General features: G+C 36.4%; 4 protein-coding genes across 5 annotated transcripts in view; all 4 read right to left on the reverse strand.

Annotated features, from left to right (window-relative positions):
* The window catches only part of LOC108740858 (pancreatic triacylglycerol lipase-like), a 14,059-nt gene extending 10,103 nt beyond the window's left edge, over nucleotides 1–3,956 (reverse strand). The window contains exons 1-3 of the mRNA XM_018475357.1: nucleotides 3,932–3,956; nucleotides 841–1,300; nucleotides 546–784 (exon numbers count right to left, since the gene is read on the reverse strand). Coding sequence (XP_018330859.1) covers nucleotides 546–784; nucleotides 841–1,300; nucleotides 3,932–3,956 — 724 coding nt within the window. The remainder of the gene's footprint in view (nucleotides 1–545; nucleotides 785–840; nucleotides 1,301–3,931) is intronic.
* Nucleotides 3,957–7,788: 3,832 nt separating this feature from the next.
* LOC112903850 (pancreatic triacylglycerol lipase-like) lies at nucleotides 7,789–9,107 on the reverse strand. The gene is made up of 4 exons (XM_018475365.2): nucleotides 8,997–9,107; nucleotides 8,474–8,936; nucleotides 7,991–8,407; nucleotides 7,789–7,917 (listed from the first exon to the last, which is right to left on the reverse strand). The coding sequence occupies exons 1-4, from the start codon at nucleotides 9,052–9,054 to the stop codon at nucleotides 7,860–7,862; spliced, it is 996 nt and encodes a 331-aa protein (XP_018330867.1). The 5' UTR covers nucleotides 9,055–9,107; the 3' UTR covers nucleotides 7,789–7,859.
* A 1,044-nt stretch (nucleotides 9,108–10,151) lies between these two features.
* LOC108740870 (pancreatic triacylglycerol lipase-like) lies at nucleotides 10,152–11,853 on the reverse strand. Its single transcript, XM_018475367.1, has 4 exons — nucleotides 11,754–11,853; nucleotides 10,828–11,290; nucleotides 10,355–10,765; nucleotides 10,152–10,281 (listed from the first exon to the last, which is right to left on the reverse strand). Exons 1-4 carry the CDS (start codon nucleotides 11,809–11,811, stop codon nucleotides 10,224–10,226), a joined length of 990 nt encoding a protein of 329 aa, XP_018330869.1. The 5' UTR covers nucleotides 11,812–11,853; the 3' UTR covers nucleotides 10,152–10,223.
* A 1,191-nt stretch (nucleotides 11,854–13,044) lies between these two features.
* On the reverse strand, nucleotides 13,045–20,503 carry LOC108740873. 2 transcript variants are annotated; one of them, XM_018475373.2, is made up of 3 exons: nucleotides 19,914–20,503; nucleotides 18,771–18,908; nucleotides 13,045–15,769 (listed from the first exon to the last, which is right to left on the reverse strand). In XM_018475373.2, exons 2-3 carry the CDS (start codon nucleotides 18,896–18,898, stop codon nucleotides 14,086–14,088), a joined length of 1,812 nt encoding a protein of 603 aa, XP_018330875.1. In that variant the 5' UTR covers nucleotides 18,899–18,908; nucleotides 19,914–20,503; the 3' UTR covers nucleotides 13,045–14,085. The 2 variants fall into 2 exon arrangements, with proteins under 2 accessions (XP_018330875.1, XP_018330876.1); XM_018475374.2 differs by lacking the exons at nucleotides 18,771–18,908; nucleotides 19,914–20,503 and adding an exon at nucleotides 18,465–18,750.
* Nucleotides 20,504–21,466: the final 963 nt, after the last annotated feature.

The following is a 21,466-nucleotide window of genomic DNA, read 5'->3' on the forward strand; positions in this document are numbered from 1 at the left end:
AAAAGGGAATCGCAAACAGAATTTTCATGCCCAAAAATCCTTGACTTTTCTGTCCCAAAAAGGGAATCGCAAACAGAATTTTCATGCCCAAAAATCCTTGAATTTTTTTGTCCCAAAAAGGGAATCACAAACAGAATTTTTATGCCCAAAGATTCTTGAATTTTCTGTCCCCAAAAGGGAATCGCAAACAGAATTTTCATGCCCAAAAATCCTTGAATTTTCTGTCCCCAAAAGGGAATCGCAAACAGAATTTTCATGCCCAAAAATCCTTGACTTTTCTGTCCCAAAAAGGGAATCGCAAACAGAATTTTCATGCCCAAAAATCCTTGAATTTTTTTGTCCCAAAAAGGGAATCACAAACAGAATTTTTATGCCCAAAGATTCTTGAATTTTCTGTCCCCAAAAGGGAATCGCAAACAGAATTTTCATGCCCAAAAATCCTTGAATTGTCTGTCCGAAAAAGGGAATCACAAACAGAATTTTTATGCCCAAAGATCCTTGAATTCTTTTGTCCCAAAAAAGGAATAACGAACAGAATTTTTTACCTGGTTGATAACCACCTCCGTTGGGCCTGATATCGACGGTCCCTAAATTCCCGGCATATCCCAGAATGTAGTCGTTAGTGTGGATAACCTGGACGAATTGGGCGTCTGTGGGATCCAATCTGTTTCTTGGCCCGGTAAACCAATACAACGGCCCAGCTGGATCTAGTCCTACAATGGTTCCTACACTGCCATTCAAGAGGGAACCGGCCCTTCCGGCAACATGAGCCCCGAGGCTATAACTATGGAAAGCATACAGACCAATTTTCCCCGAAATCGAACCCTGTCGTACTCTTACCCGACTAGTAAAAAGTCTTCAGGGTCCAATCCAAAAATCTCTTGTAATTCCCCAATATATTCCCCTAAAAAGGTACCGACCCTGGGCACATTGGCTACTGCGTTTCTGTAGGAGCCTCCTGCTGGCCCACCCCAATCTACCACAAACACGTTGACGTCCATGGCGTCGATAAAAGCCTCCCTTATCACCGTGTTGACCTCGCTGAAATGGTCGTTCGCCCATCCGTGGACAATAAAGACGTTAAGACGACTCGGGTCGTAATTGGGCGAAGCGAAAACTTCGCTCATGTCCATGGAAAGATCTTCGGCGTCGTTTGGGTTGTCTTGCGAGTAAAAGTGGAGGGTTATATCGGAGCGGCTGGTCCTAGCTTGGGGCAGAGGTGCCAGGATGTCGATGACGCTGGGGTTTCCTTCGTCGTCGTGGATCACCAGGTATCGTCGCGGCAAAGACAGCAGGCATTCTGGGTTATGAAATTGATTGTGATTTTATCAGAATGGTGTCAATAGAAATACATAAATAAAAAAAGAAATGGGCGAAGATTCAGGGGGGAAAAGTCCATGTGAAAATATCCAATAAAATTTCTGGGAATTCTAAAAATAGAACGTAATTACGTAGAAAGAGGGGCAGGCAGATAGACAAATAATTAACAAAATGACCTTTATTTTTTGTTGTTAAGGTTATTGTAAATTATCTACAAAATTTTTACAGAATCGGATTTTGCAGTTTCTTATGTTTAATAATAATAATTATTATAATAACAATAGTCTTGACCCTGAAAATATATTTCTTCATGGATGATTGTTAACAAAGGTTTATAGTTTTTGAAACAATAATTATTATTGACCACAACATTTTTCGTGTCTAACTAGATACAAAACTTATGCATTATACTGTACTAGTTCGTTCATATTAATTGTGAACTATACGATATATTTGATGTAACACCTGGTACCCTTATTTTTATAAAATTAAGTTCACCCAGATCGCCTATTAGGAATTTTTGAGAATTAATTGCACAATTTATCGATTATATTTTTTAAGATATTAATCATGTGAAAATCGAATTCATAATGGTGCGCTTAATAATACGAGACATGGAATGGTTCAATTCTTGTTGAGATTTACATAATCTTCTTGTCGAGTTTTTGAAATATGCAGTGTAGAACTAATACGTAACACGAATATTTAGAAAGAAACTTCACAAAAGCCAAAGATTGAATAGTTACATACATATATAGGTATATATATATAGTGGTACAGCCAAATACGTCAAGTTTCAAATTTCTCATTACCTAGCTATAAAGAAGTATCTTGCATACAAAGCCTTCGATCGAACGTAACTTAATAATAACCATTTTCTAATTCGATATTAGCAATATATAAATTTTAATGAAGTTAGTATTTTTTGAATAATTTGTATGTGCCAGTTGGTATTTGTTTTTATTAACGTTTTTATTTTCCTGATTGCTTTTTGTTAGTCTACTATGTCTGCTCTACAAATCTTGCAAGTCGTTTAGTGACTATTAATATAAAACAAAAGGATAGTAGCTACTATTATCTCTAAAAACAACTCGTTAAAAACATTTGTAATTGAAACCACAAAACGAAAGGGTTTTAACATGGAATTTAAAATAATTCTTGTTGAAGTGCAGCCAGTCTAGGTTTACCTATACTCCTATTAATTCCTCTTTTTGCTGCTTATATGTTTCTGACTAGACCTTCATGCCTGAGAAGGTGTCCTACCAACCTATCTCGCATATTTTTTATTGACTTCCATAGAGTTCTCTGTCTCCTATTCTTTCTAATACCTCTATTTCTAACCTTCTCTATCCACGGTATCCTCATTATTCGCCTGTAACACCACATTTCGAACGCTTCTAACCTTTTCTTTTCCGCCGCACCCAACGTCCATGTTTTGCACCCGTACGGCACCGCGCTCCAAACATACACCTTTAACAATCTTTTTCGAATTTCCAAATTAACCGTTCGCAAGCATAGAAGTGACTCCTTTTATTGAAGGCGATTCTACCTTGCGCTATCCTCTGCTTTATATTCCTACTACTCTTTCTGTCCTGACTTATCTTACCTCCTAGATACCTAAAATCAGCCACTTCTTCTAATTTCTCGTCACCTATCTTTAAATTCGCTCTTTCCCTACATTTTCTTCCCTTGCATACCAGTATTTTTGTTTTACTTTTATTTATCACCAAACAATACTGTTTTGTCAATACCGCTTCCATTTAATTAAAGACTATCTCTAACTCCTCCTTGCTAGATTCTAGTACTACTATATCATCTACAAATCTAAGCATACTAAAAAATGAATAAGAAATAATTTTTGCATTGTAGTAAAAAGTAGGTACATTTTTTGTTTAGATGATCTTGTAATCGCGAATCATTTGCATTCAAAATCATTAACCGATTTTATCGACATTTAAAAAATGCGGTTGCTAACAACATGAAGCAATTGCAGGTTTATAATTGACGAAACCTTCTTAAAACAAATTAATTTGCCGTAACAATTATTGGTTTGCATTTTTTCTATCAATCAGAGACATCTACAACAATAATAAGTGAAACGCTGTGTTACTTCTTCAGAATTAATCTTACATAAAAGACGTCTTAATTAATCAAATTTCGAGGAAGTTGAATGAAAAGAATTTAAAGAAGAAAGTTACCTACTGAATCTTTAAAAAAAAAAAACGAAAAAACAAAACATACGTAAAGTAGAAGGTTCTGCTTTCAAAAATTAACTAATTGTTATGTAGTTAAAATTAAAATAAATTAATGATTCTAAATAATGAAATACTTACGGGGGTTTGAGGTTTGCAATAAAACCACAAAAATAACGATTACTAAACATATTCCATTACACAAACCGCGATTCTTCATATCCGCTAATAGTTTTTAGTACGCCCTATCCCTTGGTGTAATTCGTCTATAATTTCACCATCGCTATAAATAATAATCGTTAATAATAGTAATTGTCACCTGCACCATACACATAATCCTTTAACACCGAGGGTCGTATTCACTCACGAAACAAACAAGAAGAAAAGTTTAACAGCAAAGGGTTTTTGGGGTATCTCACGATATTTTCGCGGAGTTGCTCTCATGTTCGGTCGATGGTAGCCGCGTTTTTGACCACCAAGTCATGGTATACTGCGATATTATTATGCCTTTTGCTGGCCACCATCGGAGATGGCCGATAATGTGGTGTGACCGTTCAAATTAAAAAGTTGCATTAACAATAATAGATTGTGTCGGAACGGTCTGTACCTGATTGTACTTCGTCATAACTATGTCACTTACTAACTGACTGACAACAAGAAGTGTTGTTGAGCAATGTACACCTTCCAATGAAATGTTTGAAAATCGGCGAAGCGCGATTCAAAGAGAGCCTCAAGTGTCTGGCCTGTTGAATTACCATGAAATTATTCTAATATAGTGCTTTTTAAATGCTCCTGGAAGAGCTATTACCAATAGGCGTAATTACGTCCAGTATGTTGTAAAAATGTGCCTTCTTCTCTATAGCATAGATCTACCACACCTACGCTGAAAATCTTTAAAATCGATCAATAAATTTGAAAAATATTGTTATTAGTAGATACACTAATATTTCTTGTCGTTGCAAACAAAATTATCATTAAGTCAGTGCAATTTTCTAGTTTTCACCACGTATATATGAATGGGGTATTCTCCTTCCACTTTAGTACTTCTTGACGAAGGAAAATGACGAAAGCTACGGTGACTTTAATGATAAAATTGTTTGGAATTGCAAAAAACTTTTCTGTTATCAATATTGGCTGCCAGTTTATTTTAATTAACATAATCAATTAGCGTTCGAAATGTGGTGTTATAGGCAGATGATGAGGATAACGTGGGTAGAAAAGATTAGAAATGAAGAGGTATTAGAAAGAATAGGAGAACAGAGGACTCTATGGAAGTCAATAAAAAATAGGCGAGATAGGTTGGTAGGACACCTTCTTAGGCATGAAGGTCTAGTCAGAGACATATTAGAGGCAGAAACAGGAGTTAGGAGGGGTAGAGGTAGACCTAGATTAGATTACTGTTCGCAAATAGTTAAGGGTGTGGGCTGTTCTAGTTTTAGGGTAATGCGAAGTTTAGCTCAGGATAGGAAAGAGTGCAGGTACGTGTCCAACCAGTCTTAGGACTGACGACGATCGTACCATTATAGTTATTTTATTGTAGCTATTGTTAACTTCGGTATTTTATAATATTTTGCTATAATTATTTATCGAAAACGTTTCTGCATAATCTGATCACCATTCAATCAAAAGATATCTTTACTTTTTTGTCAAATCGGACACTTTTGCTGTTGGTAAATGATTAATATGTATATAAATCCTCGATTAGATTATAGAGTTACTTGCACTTAACGTAGTTCAATTAGTGCGTAAAAATATAAAAAGAAAATGAAAAAACATCTTATTTGTCAAATTGTTAACTCAATTTGATAAATAAATAAACACAATTTACGATTTAACTTGCTGCTTGACTTAATATGTTGAAAAGCCTTGTTGTGCCTAGGTATTTTTCACTTTACGGAATGTAGCAATTCGTTGTTTGCCTGTTTTGTGATAACAGCAATTTTATTTTTGTAAAGTTAATCTAGTTTCTCTGATAAGAAGAAGTAATGGGACCAATTGTCCAATTGGCGTTTTTGTTCGGTTAACTGCCGATTTGGTAATGGGTCTTGCTCCATAATTATAATTTTTGATTTCGTTCCATTACCTCATGAAATAATTTCTGAAAAGAAGTTGTTCTTTCAATCTGTTACACGTATATTTCAATTAGTTCCACAAAAATGTAATGTACTGCAACTAAATTTAATTGTACTATGCACTATTATCTGATACTATTATCAAGGAATATTGTTATTGGCCCTCGTCCTATTCTTGATACATATTTTAGTTTTTATTGTCGTCATCATAAGGTCGTCAGTCCTAAGACTCTTTGCTATCCCGAGGTAATCTTTGCGTTTTCCTAAAAGATCCAACAGTAATCTAATCTAGATCTGCCTCTACTCCTCTTAACACCTGCTTCTGCCTCGTGCCTGAGAAGGTGTCCTACCAACCTATATCGCTATCTTGTTTTCAAAATGGGGCCGGCTCCTTTGAAATGAACTAAATTAACAAATAAATTATGCTATGCTTGGCGATGTATTTGATAAGGTATTTTTTTATTTTTTAATGTCCCAGTTACATTTGGATTTAAATGGAGAAATGGACTAACAAAAGTAGACAACATTTTGTTGTACAAACTGAATATTAATTTTTGTTGCCTACATTTAAAATGAGAATGCCTTTGGTGCATGTAGTCTACTTAATAATTCAGGAAGTGTTATCTCGTATCACGTGTAGTCACGTCATTCATTCACAAGTTAACGACCTGACGTGAGAGTTTAGTAGGTGATATTGAAAATTCTATAAACATAAATTACCAAAAGCTTGTAGGTTCTGAAATGCTTACTTCGTCAAACTTCTTAAGGGTTTTGTTAAATGTTTTCTATCTCCAAATGAAATATACACTCGCGCGTCTATAACTCTTTGTGAAGACAACAGGATGATAAGGATAGTGAATCGATGAATGAGATGTGTTGATCAATTGGGTTGTATATTCCTTTTCAAAATAGAAAACCTTTAAGAAGCTTAAAGGAGAGTTCTATCTTTTTTCATTTGTTTGATTATCATAATTTCATGTTCTCTATCTAATTGAATCTTCTGGAAGTTTACTTAATCATTATGGGAAAACTACGTCGAGAATTGCAAACTGTATAATTACAACTTGTAAATCACACTAATTGTAATAGTGCTATCGAAATGGGCTGGATTAGAGATAACTGAAAACTGGGAACAATTTTTTGTATAATAATAACCTTAAGGATAAAAATTTGTAAATGCATAAACAATCTTGTAGTCGCAATTTTCGGTCCATTAGGTTTTTGATGGGCTGAAATCAAATTATTTTCTGTTAAGTTCTATTTTTTCAGATTTTTCGAGTTAAAATTTTAGACACTGTTGTTCACTTCCGAAGATACTTTCAAAAACTACCTACAATAAGATTTTCATCTTTTTTTTATGAATTTCTTAATTAAATGTTTCTCCTTGAAATTTATTCATGTGTGATATTTTTGAAAAAGTTGGTGCATTTCCTTGAAAGCAATTTTATTCACATAAGAGAGGAAGTTTTTTCAACTAAACCTTATTGGTGCACATTACCTGTGGCGGCGTTTGTCTGATAATAATTTAGTAATAATATAAAAAAAGTCCGTTATTAGGTATACAACATTAATTACCAAAACTTTGCGTAAGTGTCTTGTAGCCATAATTCGATAAAATTTAATTAGGATGCGGTTTTTGCATTACATCATCGATAAATACACCGCGAATTCAGTACGAGGGGCAATGCTAACTAGATTTATAAACGAAAATGTAAAAAAACTAAAAGCGCACTGACGAATTGTTATCAACGACATTTCTAAAGGTAAAGCAGGGTAAAACGTGTAGATATAAAGAGGACGGATTTTAGAAAAGTTTCGGTATTTACTCAAAATTGTGATAGTCTTTTAGTACATACTTTTGGTTTGTTTCTGTCTGTAAATGAATTTGTTGATTACATGTTGTTGTAACGTCGGAAAGGCCAAAAAACGAAGATAAATATGAAAAAAATAATTGCTATTTCTATTTCATTTAAGTTGGCCTTGGCACACAAATGTTCACTCAACATCTTAAGAAATTACATGTATTTGGAACTTTATTATGGTTATTTTATTGGTGTATGTTAGTAACAAGGCGTATTTTTATTGAAGAAAGAAAGAAGTTATAAGATTTAAAAAGTATTATTTGAAATAATATACACAAATAGAGCATTCTTGTTGTCATCGTAATTTATTAATGCAATTAAAAGTTAGTAATAAATAATATGAAGATTTCTTATTGATTATTTATTGTTATTTATTTATGGCATACTCGAATTGATAAACAAATAAGTAATAATCAACCCAGGGAATATGGGCTTCGAGAATTGGTTTCCAAGAAGAATTCACCACTTGCGCTATAAAGGAAACGAAACATAGAAATCATTTACCAGTATAACAGATCATGACCCCCGAATAGTTTATTCTTACCTCACGTCAATATTGGCACCCCCCAGAGCAGTTTTAGCGTTCGTTTCGCAACTTCCTCTGCTGAATTCTCTATAATTCGAACAAGCCCAGGCAGTGAACCCTCCAGAAGCAACGGATTCCGCAAAATATTGGTAGGAACGCGAATGAGAACACGATCCTGTAACGTCAGTGCCGCACCCCGGTTGGCTCCTACCCCCGTTGGGTCTGATATCTACGTTTCCCAAATTTCCCGAATAACCCAACAATAAAGTGTTGGTATGAATGGCTTGGACGAACTGGGCATCAGTAGGGTCCAATCTATTGTTTGTATTCGAACTCAAGAACCCAGGGCCAGCTGGGTCGAGCCCTACGATGATACCAATGTTTCCGTTTACTGCAGCACCTGCACAACCAGCAACGTGAGCTCCAAGACTATGCCTAAAATTTAGATAAATAATGGTCTAAAAGGGTTCTTGAGGAAGTCTAAAGTGTGTTATTGTGTACCCCACTAGTAGAAATTGAGAGGCGCCGAGTCTCAATGTGCTCTGAAGACTTTCAATGAAGGTTCCAAGTAGTTTACCCACTTTTGGGACACTCGAAAAGGCAGAAGTGTATTTGCCACCTGCTGGACCGCTCCAGTCCACCACGAACACGTTTACGTCTAATGCTTGCAAGAAAGCTGGCATAACGGCCGAATTGCAATTACTCTGGTAGTTGTTGGTCCAACCGTGTATGACGAAAACGTTTAGTTTGGATCTGTCAAAATTGCGCACGGAAGCAACTTCGTTTACATTCAACTGCAGTCGTACGGGGGTTGAGGGATTTGCGCGGGTGTAAAGATACAGCGTGAGATCTGACTTGGAGACAAAGGTTTCGGGCAACGGGGCCAGACGATCGAACACCTCCGGCCTTCCTTGATCGTCGTACAATGTGATGAAGCGTCTAATCGATGCATCACTGACGTTTACTAGGGTTGAAAAAATCAAATGCTTTTATTTGCGAAGGAATTGTACCGTTTAATACTTACAAGGTATAGCCACTGCGATGAACGCGATATTCGCCAAGATCAGAAGGACCCTCATCATTTTTCGTCGATATCCAACTGCTTGAAGAAGGGCTGATGGCAACGTTTTTATAGGTGTTTAGAAAAATTGCGGTTTTATCAATAGGTGATATAAATGATTGATGAATTGACATTGGAATTTTAGATAGATATTTGGTAACGTGTAACTGTTTAAAGTTATGAAATTTATTCCGGCTTGGGTAAACAGAAAATTTCATTTGTACAATGTAGGAACTAGAAATAATGCAACATGCATTTTTTTTGGCTATATTTCATTCATTATTACATTACAAATTAAAGTGCTTTATAAAAATGGTGATCCAGAATTAGTCATCATCATCATAAGGTCGTCAGTCCCAAGACTGGTTGGACACGCACCTCCACTCCGTCCTATCTTGAGCTAATCTTCTCATTTCCCTAAAACTAGAACATTCCACGTCCTTAACTAGAACTAGTGTCCAAATAAAATTTTCTTTTCATACTGAACCAAGAAACAAGTCAGTATGAACCCTCTTTCGATAAGAAACAATAAAACCTCCAAATTTTACCAATAATTGGTAATTGCGTTTGGAATTCAATCTGACATGGTGATTCTACACGGTCCACCAAACTGCTTAAATAAATCCTATTCCAATTGGTTGCTTTCAATAGTTTTAATGTTAAAAAAGGATTTAGATCTACGGTTACCTAGGGCAAGTATCCCAACTTCCTAGTGCATCTACCACTTCAGTTCCACAAGTATTGTATTGTATCTAATAGTTATTCAACTTCAATTAAAATAGATGTAGGCATAGACGATGCTGTCACCTTTCTGAGACAAGCAAAAGTACGGTAACAGCTTTTAGAAAGCATGACATTCGGATGTATTAATCATCAATTGCTTTTTATTTATTCAGTGTGAATCAAAACAGTAATTAATAGATGGCGACATATAGCTCTGATTTAACATTTCTGTCATTTAAAATGTGTACAGTATCAAAAGGATTTAGTGAATAAGAAAAGAAATTATACAGGAAGAGAAATACTCTGGCTTAGGACCCATATGCTCAATTGTTTATGACTTGCTGATAACATTAATTAATTAATTATTATTATTCAATAATGAGGAAAACTACCAAGAGGTTTTCTTATCGATAATTTATTGTACCAATGCACATTTCTAGTACAAATAAAATTCAAGGAATACTAATTTTAACCTCGTGAGTATGGACTTTCCGAGTTGGTTACCAGGAAAAACTCACCACTGGAGCTATAAAGAAAGGAAACAATAAAATTATTTAATAGTTCAAAAGACCAAAGCGTCTATAGAACGTTGCTTTTACCTCACGTCAATATTGGCACCCCCAAGAGCGGTTCTGGCATTGGAATAGCACATTCCATTGATGAAATTACTATAGTTTTCACAAACCCATGCGGAAAATCCTCCAGAGGTAATTGACTCCGCAAGAAGTTGATAGGAACGTAAGTGAGAGCACCAGATTTCAGAATCGCATCCGGGTTGTGATCTACCTCCATTTGGTCTAATATCGACCGTTCCCAGATTTCTCGAATAACCAAACAGTGCCGTATGAGTATGAATGGCTTGGACGAACTGCGCATCGGTAGGGTCCAGTCTGTTATTTGTAACTGAACTCAAAAATCCAGGACCGGCTGGATCAAGCCCGACGATGACACCAACGTTTCCGTTTGCTGCAGCACCTGCACAACCAGCAACATGAGCCCCAAGACTGTGCCTGAAATTGGGGTAGTTGTCTAAAAAGGTTTCTCAACAAGTCTAAAGTGCGTTCTGGTGTACCCAACGAGTAAAAATTGAGAGGCGTCAAGTCCAAGATTGTTTTGAAGTTCTCCAATGAATTCCCCGAGCAGACGACCTATCTTCGGGACATTGGTAAAAGCAGAAATGTAACTTTTACTTGCCGGACCACTCCAGTCCACCACGAACACGTTCACGTCCAAGACTTGCAGATAGGCTGCCCTAAGTTCTAAATTGACTTCGCTCAGGTTGTTGTGAGTCCATCCGTGGACGATGAAGACATTGTTCTTTGATTTGTCGAAGTTATCTGCCGAAGCAACTGCATTCACGTCCAACGACAGTTGCCTTGGCTCTGAAGGGTTTTTGCGGGTGAATAGGTAGAGGGTGATGTCTGACGTGGAGACAAGGGTTTCGGGCAGCGGCGCCGAAAGGTCGATTACTTCCGGTTTTCCTCGTGTGTCGTATATTGTGATGTAGCGTTCCGATGATACATCGCCGACGTTCACTGATATGTAATAGAAAAGCACACAAAAAAATCGGTTGTCTGTAAAGTCGGTTTAGTGACGATAGTTGAACGTGACAACGTCATAAGAAAATACTGATGGAATGGTTTCATTTTTCAAAAGAAAATTTTAATTTTATTTGTTTGATAGATATTTTGTATGGATATAGAGAAGGAGGTAAATGGAAATGTATTATTGTATAGCAGCTGTCCACGCGGACGCATCGCTCACTCGAGTAGGAGAGAGACAGATGTCGAACGCTGCCGAACGCGGAGGCCGATTGTGCCTCTTTGTCGCTCGTTCCGCGCTCTCGCTTGCACTTCAAGCCTTAAATGGAACGCCTCAGAGCGAGGTAACGCCGCATGAGTCATGTTTTTTCGTGCGTGCAACTCCATCGAATTATAAAACGTTGTCACGTCAAAAGATGGTATTTCTATTGAAATATGTGAGACATTTGATACTTACAAGGAACTGCCACTGCGATGAGAGTAATAGTTGCAAAAATCAGAAAGACCTTAATCATTTTTAATTGATGCTAAACTGCTTGGGGAAGGACGACGTGCAGGGTTTTATAGGGTTTGTTTTAAAAAATAGTGGTTTTATCAGTTGGAGATTGCAGTGATTGATAGATTGTTTTGAAAATAGATAGATACCTAGCAGGTCAAAACTGTTAAAAGTTGTGAAACTAATTCTAAATCGTGCAAATGGAGAAATTAATTAGAAACCGCTTTATATTAATTAATTCTCTACAATTTCGGCTTGCCTATTAATGTTTGTTTGGATTATTTCATTGTTTGGTTACAAAATAAATCGCTTCCTTATTCTTATTAATTAATTAACATAAGGAAATAATAAATAATGTTAAAGAGACTCGACTCTAGAAACGATTTAATGGATTTTGGTAGAAATTTATAGACACGAAGAGAAGGAGGATGATTCATGATTTAGATTACGTTTGTTAATTGTTTATTGGCCATAACGAAGTGTATTTATTATAAACAACTAGAAAAAGATTCACGCGGATGAAGTAGCAAAAATGCAAACTGTAAGTCTTATCTTATCCTGGTGTAATTTATTAGATAAGTTTATTAGAAACAAATGCATACGTATGTATATACCAAGAAAACCATCTACAATTACTACTGTAAGTTATTTGTTAATTAACAAGTTCATAATAGTTTTCGTCATTATACGATTAAACATATGTCGGTATTGTTTCAAAATTATTTAAAATAGATAAAATAATAGTTTTGAATACGGTCCTGCCATCTTTGTGAGAGAGGACAATTCACAGGATATCGGATTATAGAAAAGCTTCGTTATTTTTCATTCGTTGACGTAATGAAAAACGTAGCCGGCAGATGGCGAATTATGTCTATTATTAAGCGTTTCTAGTTTAATTCATTACGCTCATTAACGAAATAAACAATAATTAAACAAATTATGCAGGTGGAAGTAACCAATTTTATTTTTGTTTCAGGGTTTGTGAATGAGGATTGTCATCATCGGTTTTATGGTAAGTTATTCTTTTAATTACTAAACGATATTTTAACATTTGTTCATCCAATTTTACAATTATTTAAAGACACGAAGGCAAAAATTTTATTTTGGAAGTCAATCTTATAGGGAAAATAAAATCCACTGCGATCACAATTGACAGGTTGATTTATTAAAAAAATCAAAATTTGTCTACTTAAGTAGACGAAAAATCACATAGAGATAACATACAATATATTTATATTTATATATNAAACAAGTTTCAGTTAAATACAAAAATAAATTAATTAATACCTATAGTTAATAAAATCAGTTCTTTTTTGTTCATAAATTGATATCTGTACATCTATACACATATTAAGTAGGTAGGTATCATAATCGATCACATAGTCACTGTCAGGACTAATTGAAGTAATACCTTAATTGTTATTAATTAATAATAATCAATTTTTACACCTTACAAACGCATTAAATACAATTCTATCACATCTCAATTGTTTTGGTTGAACATGGTCATTTTCTAATACACCCATAATAAATTCACTTAATTATTATTATTATTAAAAAATCCTATTATTGTAATACATGTTACCGTAATAAATATAAATTTATTATTCGTTTGTTAGTACAACAGTCACGTTGTTGTAGAGTGCCCCAAGTGCACGAAGACGTTTTAAACTAATTAGGAGATGAAATACACTTGGAAGAAAAATTGTGGCTTCGTTTTCATTCATTGTTTAATATCGCACGTTAGCAGGATTTGTTTTTATTCGTGTGCCTTATCATTAAATTCGCTGACCATAACGTAACATTTAAGCGCGAATGATAAATAAATTGCAAGTCTGCGTCTGTCTCCCTAGGCTTTAGTGTACACAGACGACGCTTCTGTAACCGTTGCAATGGCAACACCCTGATGTTTTACGGGGGTGTGTCAAAAATAATAACAACAACCAAGTAAGGAATAGGTTTACGGTTTCGCGAGGATGGTACACCAAAAGTGAATATTAATACAGAATGATATTTTGTCATTTTTTTCGTCCCTAAATTTTTACCATATTCCCACCCCTAAAGAATGATTTTTCCGGGTTTCGCAGACGAGAAAACATAACATAATCTCCCATGTAAATTGCTACTTCGATTTTGATCGTATTAGAGAGCTTTGGATATCGACAAAAAATTATGGAATTGGTTCAGTTTCCGGTATGAACATTGCATTGATGACCTGTCCACAATCGCATTGTGCTGTGGCCGCTTTGAAACGCCAAATGTTATTAGTTATGGCCAGCGCGTTAAGTATTTTTCATTCTTCAGACGACATTTGCGTGCTGGTGCTCGAGAAACTACCCCTAGCGCTCTCGGTTCCGAGACAACTTTCGGGCAATGTGATGAATGTGCATTTCTTGCATCCCGTCCAGTTTTGCCCGCTACAAACCCTCTTCAGGATGCTACGTCTTTCGTTTTTTTCACTCTCGATCTTGCACGTCACCACCACCTCGGGCACCACGCCGCCCCCTTGGAGAAACGTCTTGTTCTCGTTGTCCTCGCATATGTCGTCCAGGTTGTTCCTGTTCTGGCGGAAGCTCAAGATGGACGAGCGCTTCAAGCTGCTACGCTTCAACGTGTCCTTCAGGATGTCTATTTTGGTCTTCGGCTTGGAGATCTTGAAGAACTTTTTCAGTTCGCGTTGGATTCTTTTGTTGCGATAGGCGAACAGGAATGGCGAGATGATGTTGGAAAGAATGAGAAGGATCAGGCAGAGGTAGTTGTAAGTCCTCGGCGATCTCACGTTTATCACACTACTGTTCAAAACAATCGATATTCCGTACGGGATGTAGCACACGAAAACCATGAAAACGACCAAAACGCTTATTTTGGCGGCACGCGTTTCCTCCCTGTACTTGAAGAGGGACGCGTTCGATATTTTGTACTTTAGAGAACTGATAAAGTTATGGCGTTCACTGCTAGTCCGGGTCACTTTCGCGTGCGTCACCACCAACGTGGGCACCAACTCCTGCTTTTTCATCAGATGATCGTCTTGTTCCTGAAACACGGTGAAGTTGGGCGCGGAACGAACTTTCGGAAGAGTCTGTTCGACGACCGGTTTCTCTTTTTCGTGAGAGTTTCTCCTCATGTTCAAACCGGTATCACTGGGCACTTTGTTGTTATGGGTGATCTGCATGTACGAGTCCAAGATGGACGCCGTTCCAGACGTCGACCGACGCATCCTCTCGCTGTTCTGGTGGGCTGCCGTATAGATGCAGATGTAGATCATACAGATGGCAAGAAACGGCACCACGATCACGAAAATGCAGTAGGAGAAGGCGTAAAGCGAGTTGATGATCTTCAATTCTGTTTTGGTATCGTGGTTTAGCGTCGATTGGGTTTGGTGACTGATGCAGAAACGCCAGATGTTTGATTCGTTTCCAGTCAGGGCTCCCAGTACGGCGAAGATCGCGGACACCAGCCAACTGGACGCTATCAAAATTCCTGATCGGAACTTGTTGATGTACGAGTGATACCGCAACGAATGGATCACAGCGAAGTATTGATCTATGGCGATCAGTAGGATGCTCAGGATCGACGCGGTACATACCAGACTGGTTGAACTTTGAGCTAAGTAGCACAACACCGTGCGCCAGCTTTGGTTTCTAATATCACTAGCATTCCTTTCGTTTTGTTCACTTAAACTATCAGTAGTAACTATATCACTATCAGTTTCGCTTTGGTTTGTAGCAGTTATCGTTGTGGCTATGCTCACAACACCTTCGTCCTCTTCCACATCCTTGAGGAAGTCCGCGTCCACTATCAGTTCCTCTTCTTTGTCCTGGATTATCAACGTGCCGGTCCCGTTGTTGGAAAAACCGAAATCGTGATGAACCATAGAGGAAGTTCTTTCTCCATTGTCCAATTTCTGGTCTATCAACAACAACGGAATCAGGAACACGCTGGACAGAAGATTCGTGAAGAGAAGATTGATAACGAACCTGTAACAAAATACAACAACCATTTAGATAAATAGATAGAGAGAGAGAGGGAGGAAATCGAGAATTTTAGGTATCTAGGAAGTCAGATAAGTCAGGACGAAAGGGAAGGAGTAGTGGAAAGAATAGGAGAACAAAGGACTGTATAAGAAATAGGAGAGATAAGTTGATTAGACACCTTCTCATGCATGAAGGTCTAGTCAAAGACATATTAGACCCAAAAACAGGAGTTAAGAGGAGTAGGGGTAGACCTAGATTAGATTACTGTTCGCAAATAATTAAAGATGTGGCATGTTCTAGTTTTAGGGAAATGACTGACGACCTTATGATGATGAAGGAATCAAGGACTATTACTATTACGATATTATTAGAGGTCAGCCAGTAGTTTCCGTATATTCAATTGTTCTTTGATGGCGGCGGGCAAACACAACAATGGTTCGCTAGTTTTTGAAACGGCGGTGCGTGACTCATGGTGTAACACTAATAATAACAATTACTACTGTATGACTTTTATTGCCACTAAAACAATTCTTTGTCCGTTGTGTTTTGGCCTAAAGAACGGTATTACGAAATTGCTTTAGTATGTACCTACTTACTTACGAACGTATCTGTAGCTCACACGTAACCGTTATTATGAAACGGATTTTACAATCCAGTTGGCTAACATAATATTGTGCATAGTTAGTTATACAGCGGTTGGAAGTTAATGAGAAACAGCGGCGGCGCGCAAATTTTCTGTTCTTCTATGCCCAAAATGCGTCAAAATTTGGTGGCCTTCCGTGTCCGTAGGTATCTCATGTAGGTTTATTTTTGGTCGACGAAATAAAACAATAACCCCTTGTTAGATCAACTGAATTAGTCGTTTCGTTAGTCGCTGCAAATAGAACTGCAGCCACATTAGTAGAAAATGTCGCTGTGAAAGATCTAACTCTATTTTAGCTCTTGGGCACCACCGGCCTCGGAAAATGGTGCACGTAAAATGTCTAGCTTTATTTAAAAAAAAAATGTTTTATTAAAACCACCTTGTTGTTAAAGGTGTATGTTTGGGGCACGGCGTTGTACGGGTGCGAAACATGGACAGTGGGCGCGGCGAAAAAGAAAAGGTTAGAAGCGTTCGAAATGTGGTGTTATAGGCGGATGACGAGGATATCGTGGGTAGAAAAGGTTAAAAATGAAGAGGTATTAGAAAGAATAGGAGAACAGAGGACTCTATGGAAGTCAATAAAAAATAGGCGAGATAGGTTGGTAGGACATAAGAGACATATTAGAGGCAGAAACAGGAGTTAAAAGGAGTAGAGAAAGACCTAGATTAGATTACTGTTCGCAAATAGTTAAGGATGTGGGCTGTTCTAGTTTTAGGGAAATGTGAAATTTAGCTCAGGACAGGAAAGAGTGGAGGTACGTGTCCAACCAGTCTTAGGACTGACGACCTTATGATGATGACAAAACCACCGCTGTGATAGAAGAAATAACGACTTTTCACTGACACAACATTATAAGACAGCCTTAAAGTGTGTTGCTTCAGTTCTTATAATAATAGACAATTTCTAGTGTCCGGGTTACTCAATTAGTCACGCTGACGTAATTTACTAATAGCACAAGAGACCGTCGACTACCTGAAACTATTTCAAGGAATCTCTTAATAATCTATTATTTGTTCGATACCCATACACCACTCTGATGGGACAGACAGGTTAAAAAGTAAATTGAAAGTTAATACTTATTTACTTATTGTGTTTTTATGTACGCAGTTTAATCAAATCAAAATCGGCTGAGCGGTTGTTATTTACTTGTGTAGGTATACTAATGATTAAAAAATTACTGTACCTATGCATATTTATTACCAAGAATTGTAAATATTGATAAGGTCAAGTGCACTGCAAGTTTGATTAACTAATAAGTAAGTGTGTATTACGTTCGATAACGATCAAAATACTGCGTTTCTCTTTTTCATGTTTATTTTAGCGCCAGTGCAAGGCTACAATCACACTCAAGCCTACGTTTTTATAAAAAGGTAAAGCTTTTTTGTTTGTATGTTCGGGGTTAACTCCGGAACTACAAGTCGGATTTTCAAAATTCTTCTTTTACTAAAAAGTTTATATTTTGGCAAAGGTTTTACGCCATGATTCATCCCGGTGTATCTATGGGGGTAGGACAGGGATAAAATTCTCAAACACTTACACAAATTAAGAACGAACTTATTTTGAAAAGGTCGCATAGAGTAAATGGTTTTTTTAATGAAATTATTATTAAACTATGCCCAAATGTTGCACCAACGTTTCATTCAATGCTTTACATAGGTAAATGGCCTAGAATGTCTTTGTTTTCAAAAAAAGCTCGCTTTTACAAGACAAACTTTTGTATTTTACTACTTACAATGCTTAATAATAGAAAAGAGTCATACCCAGAATTGATTTGTCTATAAGTAAATCGAAATGTAACGGACTAATCCAATATTTATCGCTTATATTATTGAAATACATTTATTTCGATTGATTATATAAACTAAAGGTAAGCTGCCAAACCAGTGAAATGTGTAACGTCACAGTCGATTTTGTTCCTTAATTCGAGACCGAAATTTGGTAGGAATATTTCAATTTTATTGAAAGAAATGTTACGTTAATAGATTAAAACAAACGTCTAAAATTTTTCTTTGAATTGCTACATAGCCGACCTCTAAGATCAACGAATTACTTACAGGTATTTTAATAACTCGATTCCACATTCATCAATAAGAAATACTCTAATTAAATATGATAATTCCGATGAATTTGATGAAATCAACAAATGTAAACCAACATTATTAGATATAAAGAACGACATATCACATAACTGGGTCTGTATTTATTTTTTTTAATTTTTGTATTAAACACTGCAACATTAGATGAAAATGATAACACAGATTCACTACACTAGAATGATTTACAAATACCATGGACACAGAATAGTGAAAATCAAATTGAAATGTTTGTGGTCAAATGAGTATCTTTGTGATCCAAATTACCTGTTGGAAATCGATCTCAGTCCCCTTCTCCTACAGAAGACGAGGAGCAGGATCAAATTGGCTGTGACGGCGATTACTGAAGACGATACCAAGCCCACCGTTACTGCCCAATGTTGATCCGTTGCCATGGGATATTACCTGTAACAAAAAGAAAACCAAAATTGTAGTCAATGATGTAATAATAAATAAAAACGATATGACTAATTGGAAAAGTTTTCACGATCAGGTGGTGAACTGCTAGCAGGAGTGGTAAGGTGCTTCAGAGGTCCTTGCTGGATGGTGGTAGTCCTGTCCACACCCAGCGTCGGACCTCTGGAAGTAATAAGGACCAACGACGACCTTTAGATCCCAATCGAAACAACAGAAAAGATCTGGTAGAAATTTTACAGTAGTATATGTCATTTCCTTGAATATTTTCAATTTTTCGTAACATATTCTGATAGCTATGACTCCCACAACAACAAATGACTAATAGATTCAAATTAATGTTAGAATATATTTAGAATATCAATCAATAAATATTTCCATTGCAATTATGGGGTATTTCCCCGATGTTGTTCTCGTTCTTTCACGATCTCTAATGACCAAGTTTTTCCTGTTCGGTTTTTATTACTTACTCTATATAATATTATCGAGAAGTTATCGCGTTTCATATTTTCAATTTTACTTTTTTTCGTTCTCTATATATATATATATCACGCCCGTTTATTATTAATAAATGAATAAATAATTTCGCCTTAGAATTTTCCAATGTGAGAAACTACCTGTTGGAGGCAGGCATCTCATTACGAAGTGAGAACGTACGAGTTTGACCTTTTGAATATTGAAATCACATAATTATACGTATGTGTAGAGTATACTTGGACTGTGGCAACTCAATGTGGTTTTTTAAATAAATTAACGTATTGCGACCATAAATTAACGTTCTATATATGTATGGATAGTTGAGAGGTACTTTGTTTCAAAAAAGTTTCATAAGAATTAAAAGTTTATTTAAAATGTCCTGATATATATCGTGAAGGACAACGAATCCTTTAAACTTCAGGAATAAGTACAAAGGAAATTTGTACCTATTCACTCTGTCTTTGTCATTGTTGTTCTAGTTTTTGTTCTGAGGATTTATTTTTATTTAATTTTACTTACATCTAATTTTTAACGTTCTTGAAATGAAATTCTTTGTTGTGTATTTAATTCCTTAATAGTCCGTCACCAAATGGTAGCGTTCGAGCAGCGGCAGCTTCCACTGCAAACTTTCTCTTACTGCACACTGACATGTTTAACAACAATTATTTTTTTTTTTTTCGATCGCCAATTGTTTCAAGAAACAAAAACTAAACTGTTGTAATAAAACACTTTCAGTTTTTATTGTTGTTGTGTCGCTGCACGATTGAAACAATTGAAACACTTGAAAAACGAACAATTGATCTTCAACTTTTAACTTTTTTTTCTAATTTTTATTACTATTGTTGTTGGAGAAACGTCCGTGTCTCGACTCGAAATACTTCTTCGCAACACTGGCTTAAGTTTTCTCCTCTTTGACTACACATTCCGTTCATGTGCACTTCTCGACGGTTGCGCGCTTACTAAATGTTTAATACGGCGACTCCAAGTGTAAGTAGGTGCTGGAAGCGATGTGTATGTAGTTGGTAGAAGCGATCGCCGTCGTCGTCGGGACGGCCAGCGACGCGACGCCCGAACCGCGCGGACCGCGCGGTACCCAACCAAAGCCAGCCCGCAATTGATAGTACATCCCATTCCCCTCGCTCTGTCGATAATAGTATATATTACTTACGACGAAATCGAATCGAAAGCCTGATAACACGATGACGAGTATTTATTATTATTTTTATTGTTATTACTGCTGGTTATTGTTACTACTGCTCCACTGTTTATTTTTGCGACCTGAACTGGCACCGCGGTTGTTGCACTAAGTACTAAGAGGCTATGCGATAAATGCCAATCTTTACAGTGTTCAGTTACATTCACATTGACAAGAATGTTCTTTAAAGACTTAAAAAAATGCCATTAATCCTAAGTGATAATTTTCTTTAAAAGCTTAGAAATCCTTGCTACAATTAATTTCTTTAAATTTGGTTTTTATTTCAAGTGTTAGTCGTCCTCGTAAGCCTACAAAATCCTTTAGTTAATTGTACAAGTCTAGGATACATTTGCACACTTAACACATTAAGGAATACCTTTAATCCTTAGTGATAATCTTCTTTAGAAGCTTCGAAATTATTGCTACACTTAACCGTTTAGTTGTTATCTTTCATTTCAAGTGTTAAGATACTGTACAAGCACACAATATCTTTTCGCACTTAACACTTCAAAAAATACCTTTAACCCTAGGCGATGTTCTTCTTTGGAAGCCTAGAAATCCTTGCTACACTTAATCCTTTAAATTTTCTTTTTATTTCAAGTATTAGTCGTTTTCGTAAGCCTAGAAATCCTTTAGTTAATTGTACAAGTCTAGGATACATTTGCACACTTAACACATTAAGGAATACCTTTAATCCTTAGTGATAATCTTCTTTAGAAGCTTCGAAATTCTTGCTACACTTAACCGTTTAGTTGTTATCTTTCATTTCAAGTGTTAAGATACTGTACAAGCACACAATATCTTTTCGCACTTAACACTTCAAAAAATACCTTTAACCCTAGGCGATGTTCTTCTTTGGAAGCCTAGAAATCCTTGC

This window comes from Agrilus planipennis, unplaced genomic scaffold (assembly GCF_000699045.2).
Source record: "Agrilus planipennis isolate EAB-ADULT unplaced genomic scaffold, Apla_2.0 scaffold282, whole genome shotgun sequence".
NCBI lineage: Eukaryota > Metazoa > Arthropoda > Insecta > Coleoptera > Buprestidae > Agrilus > Agrilus planipennis.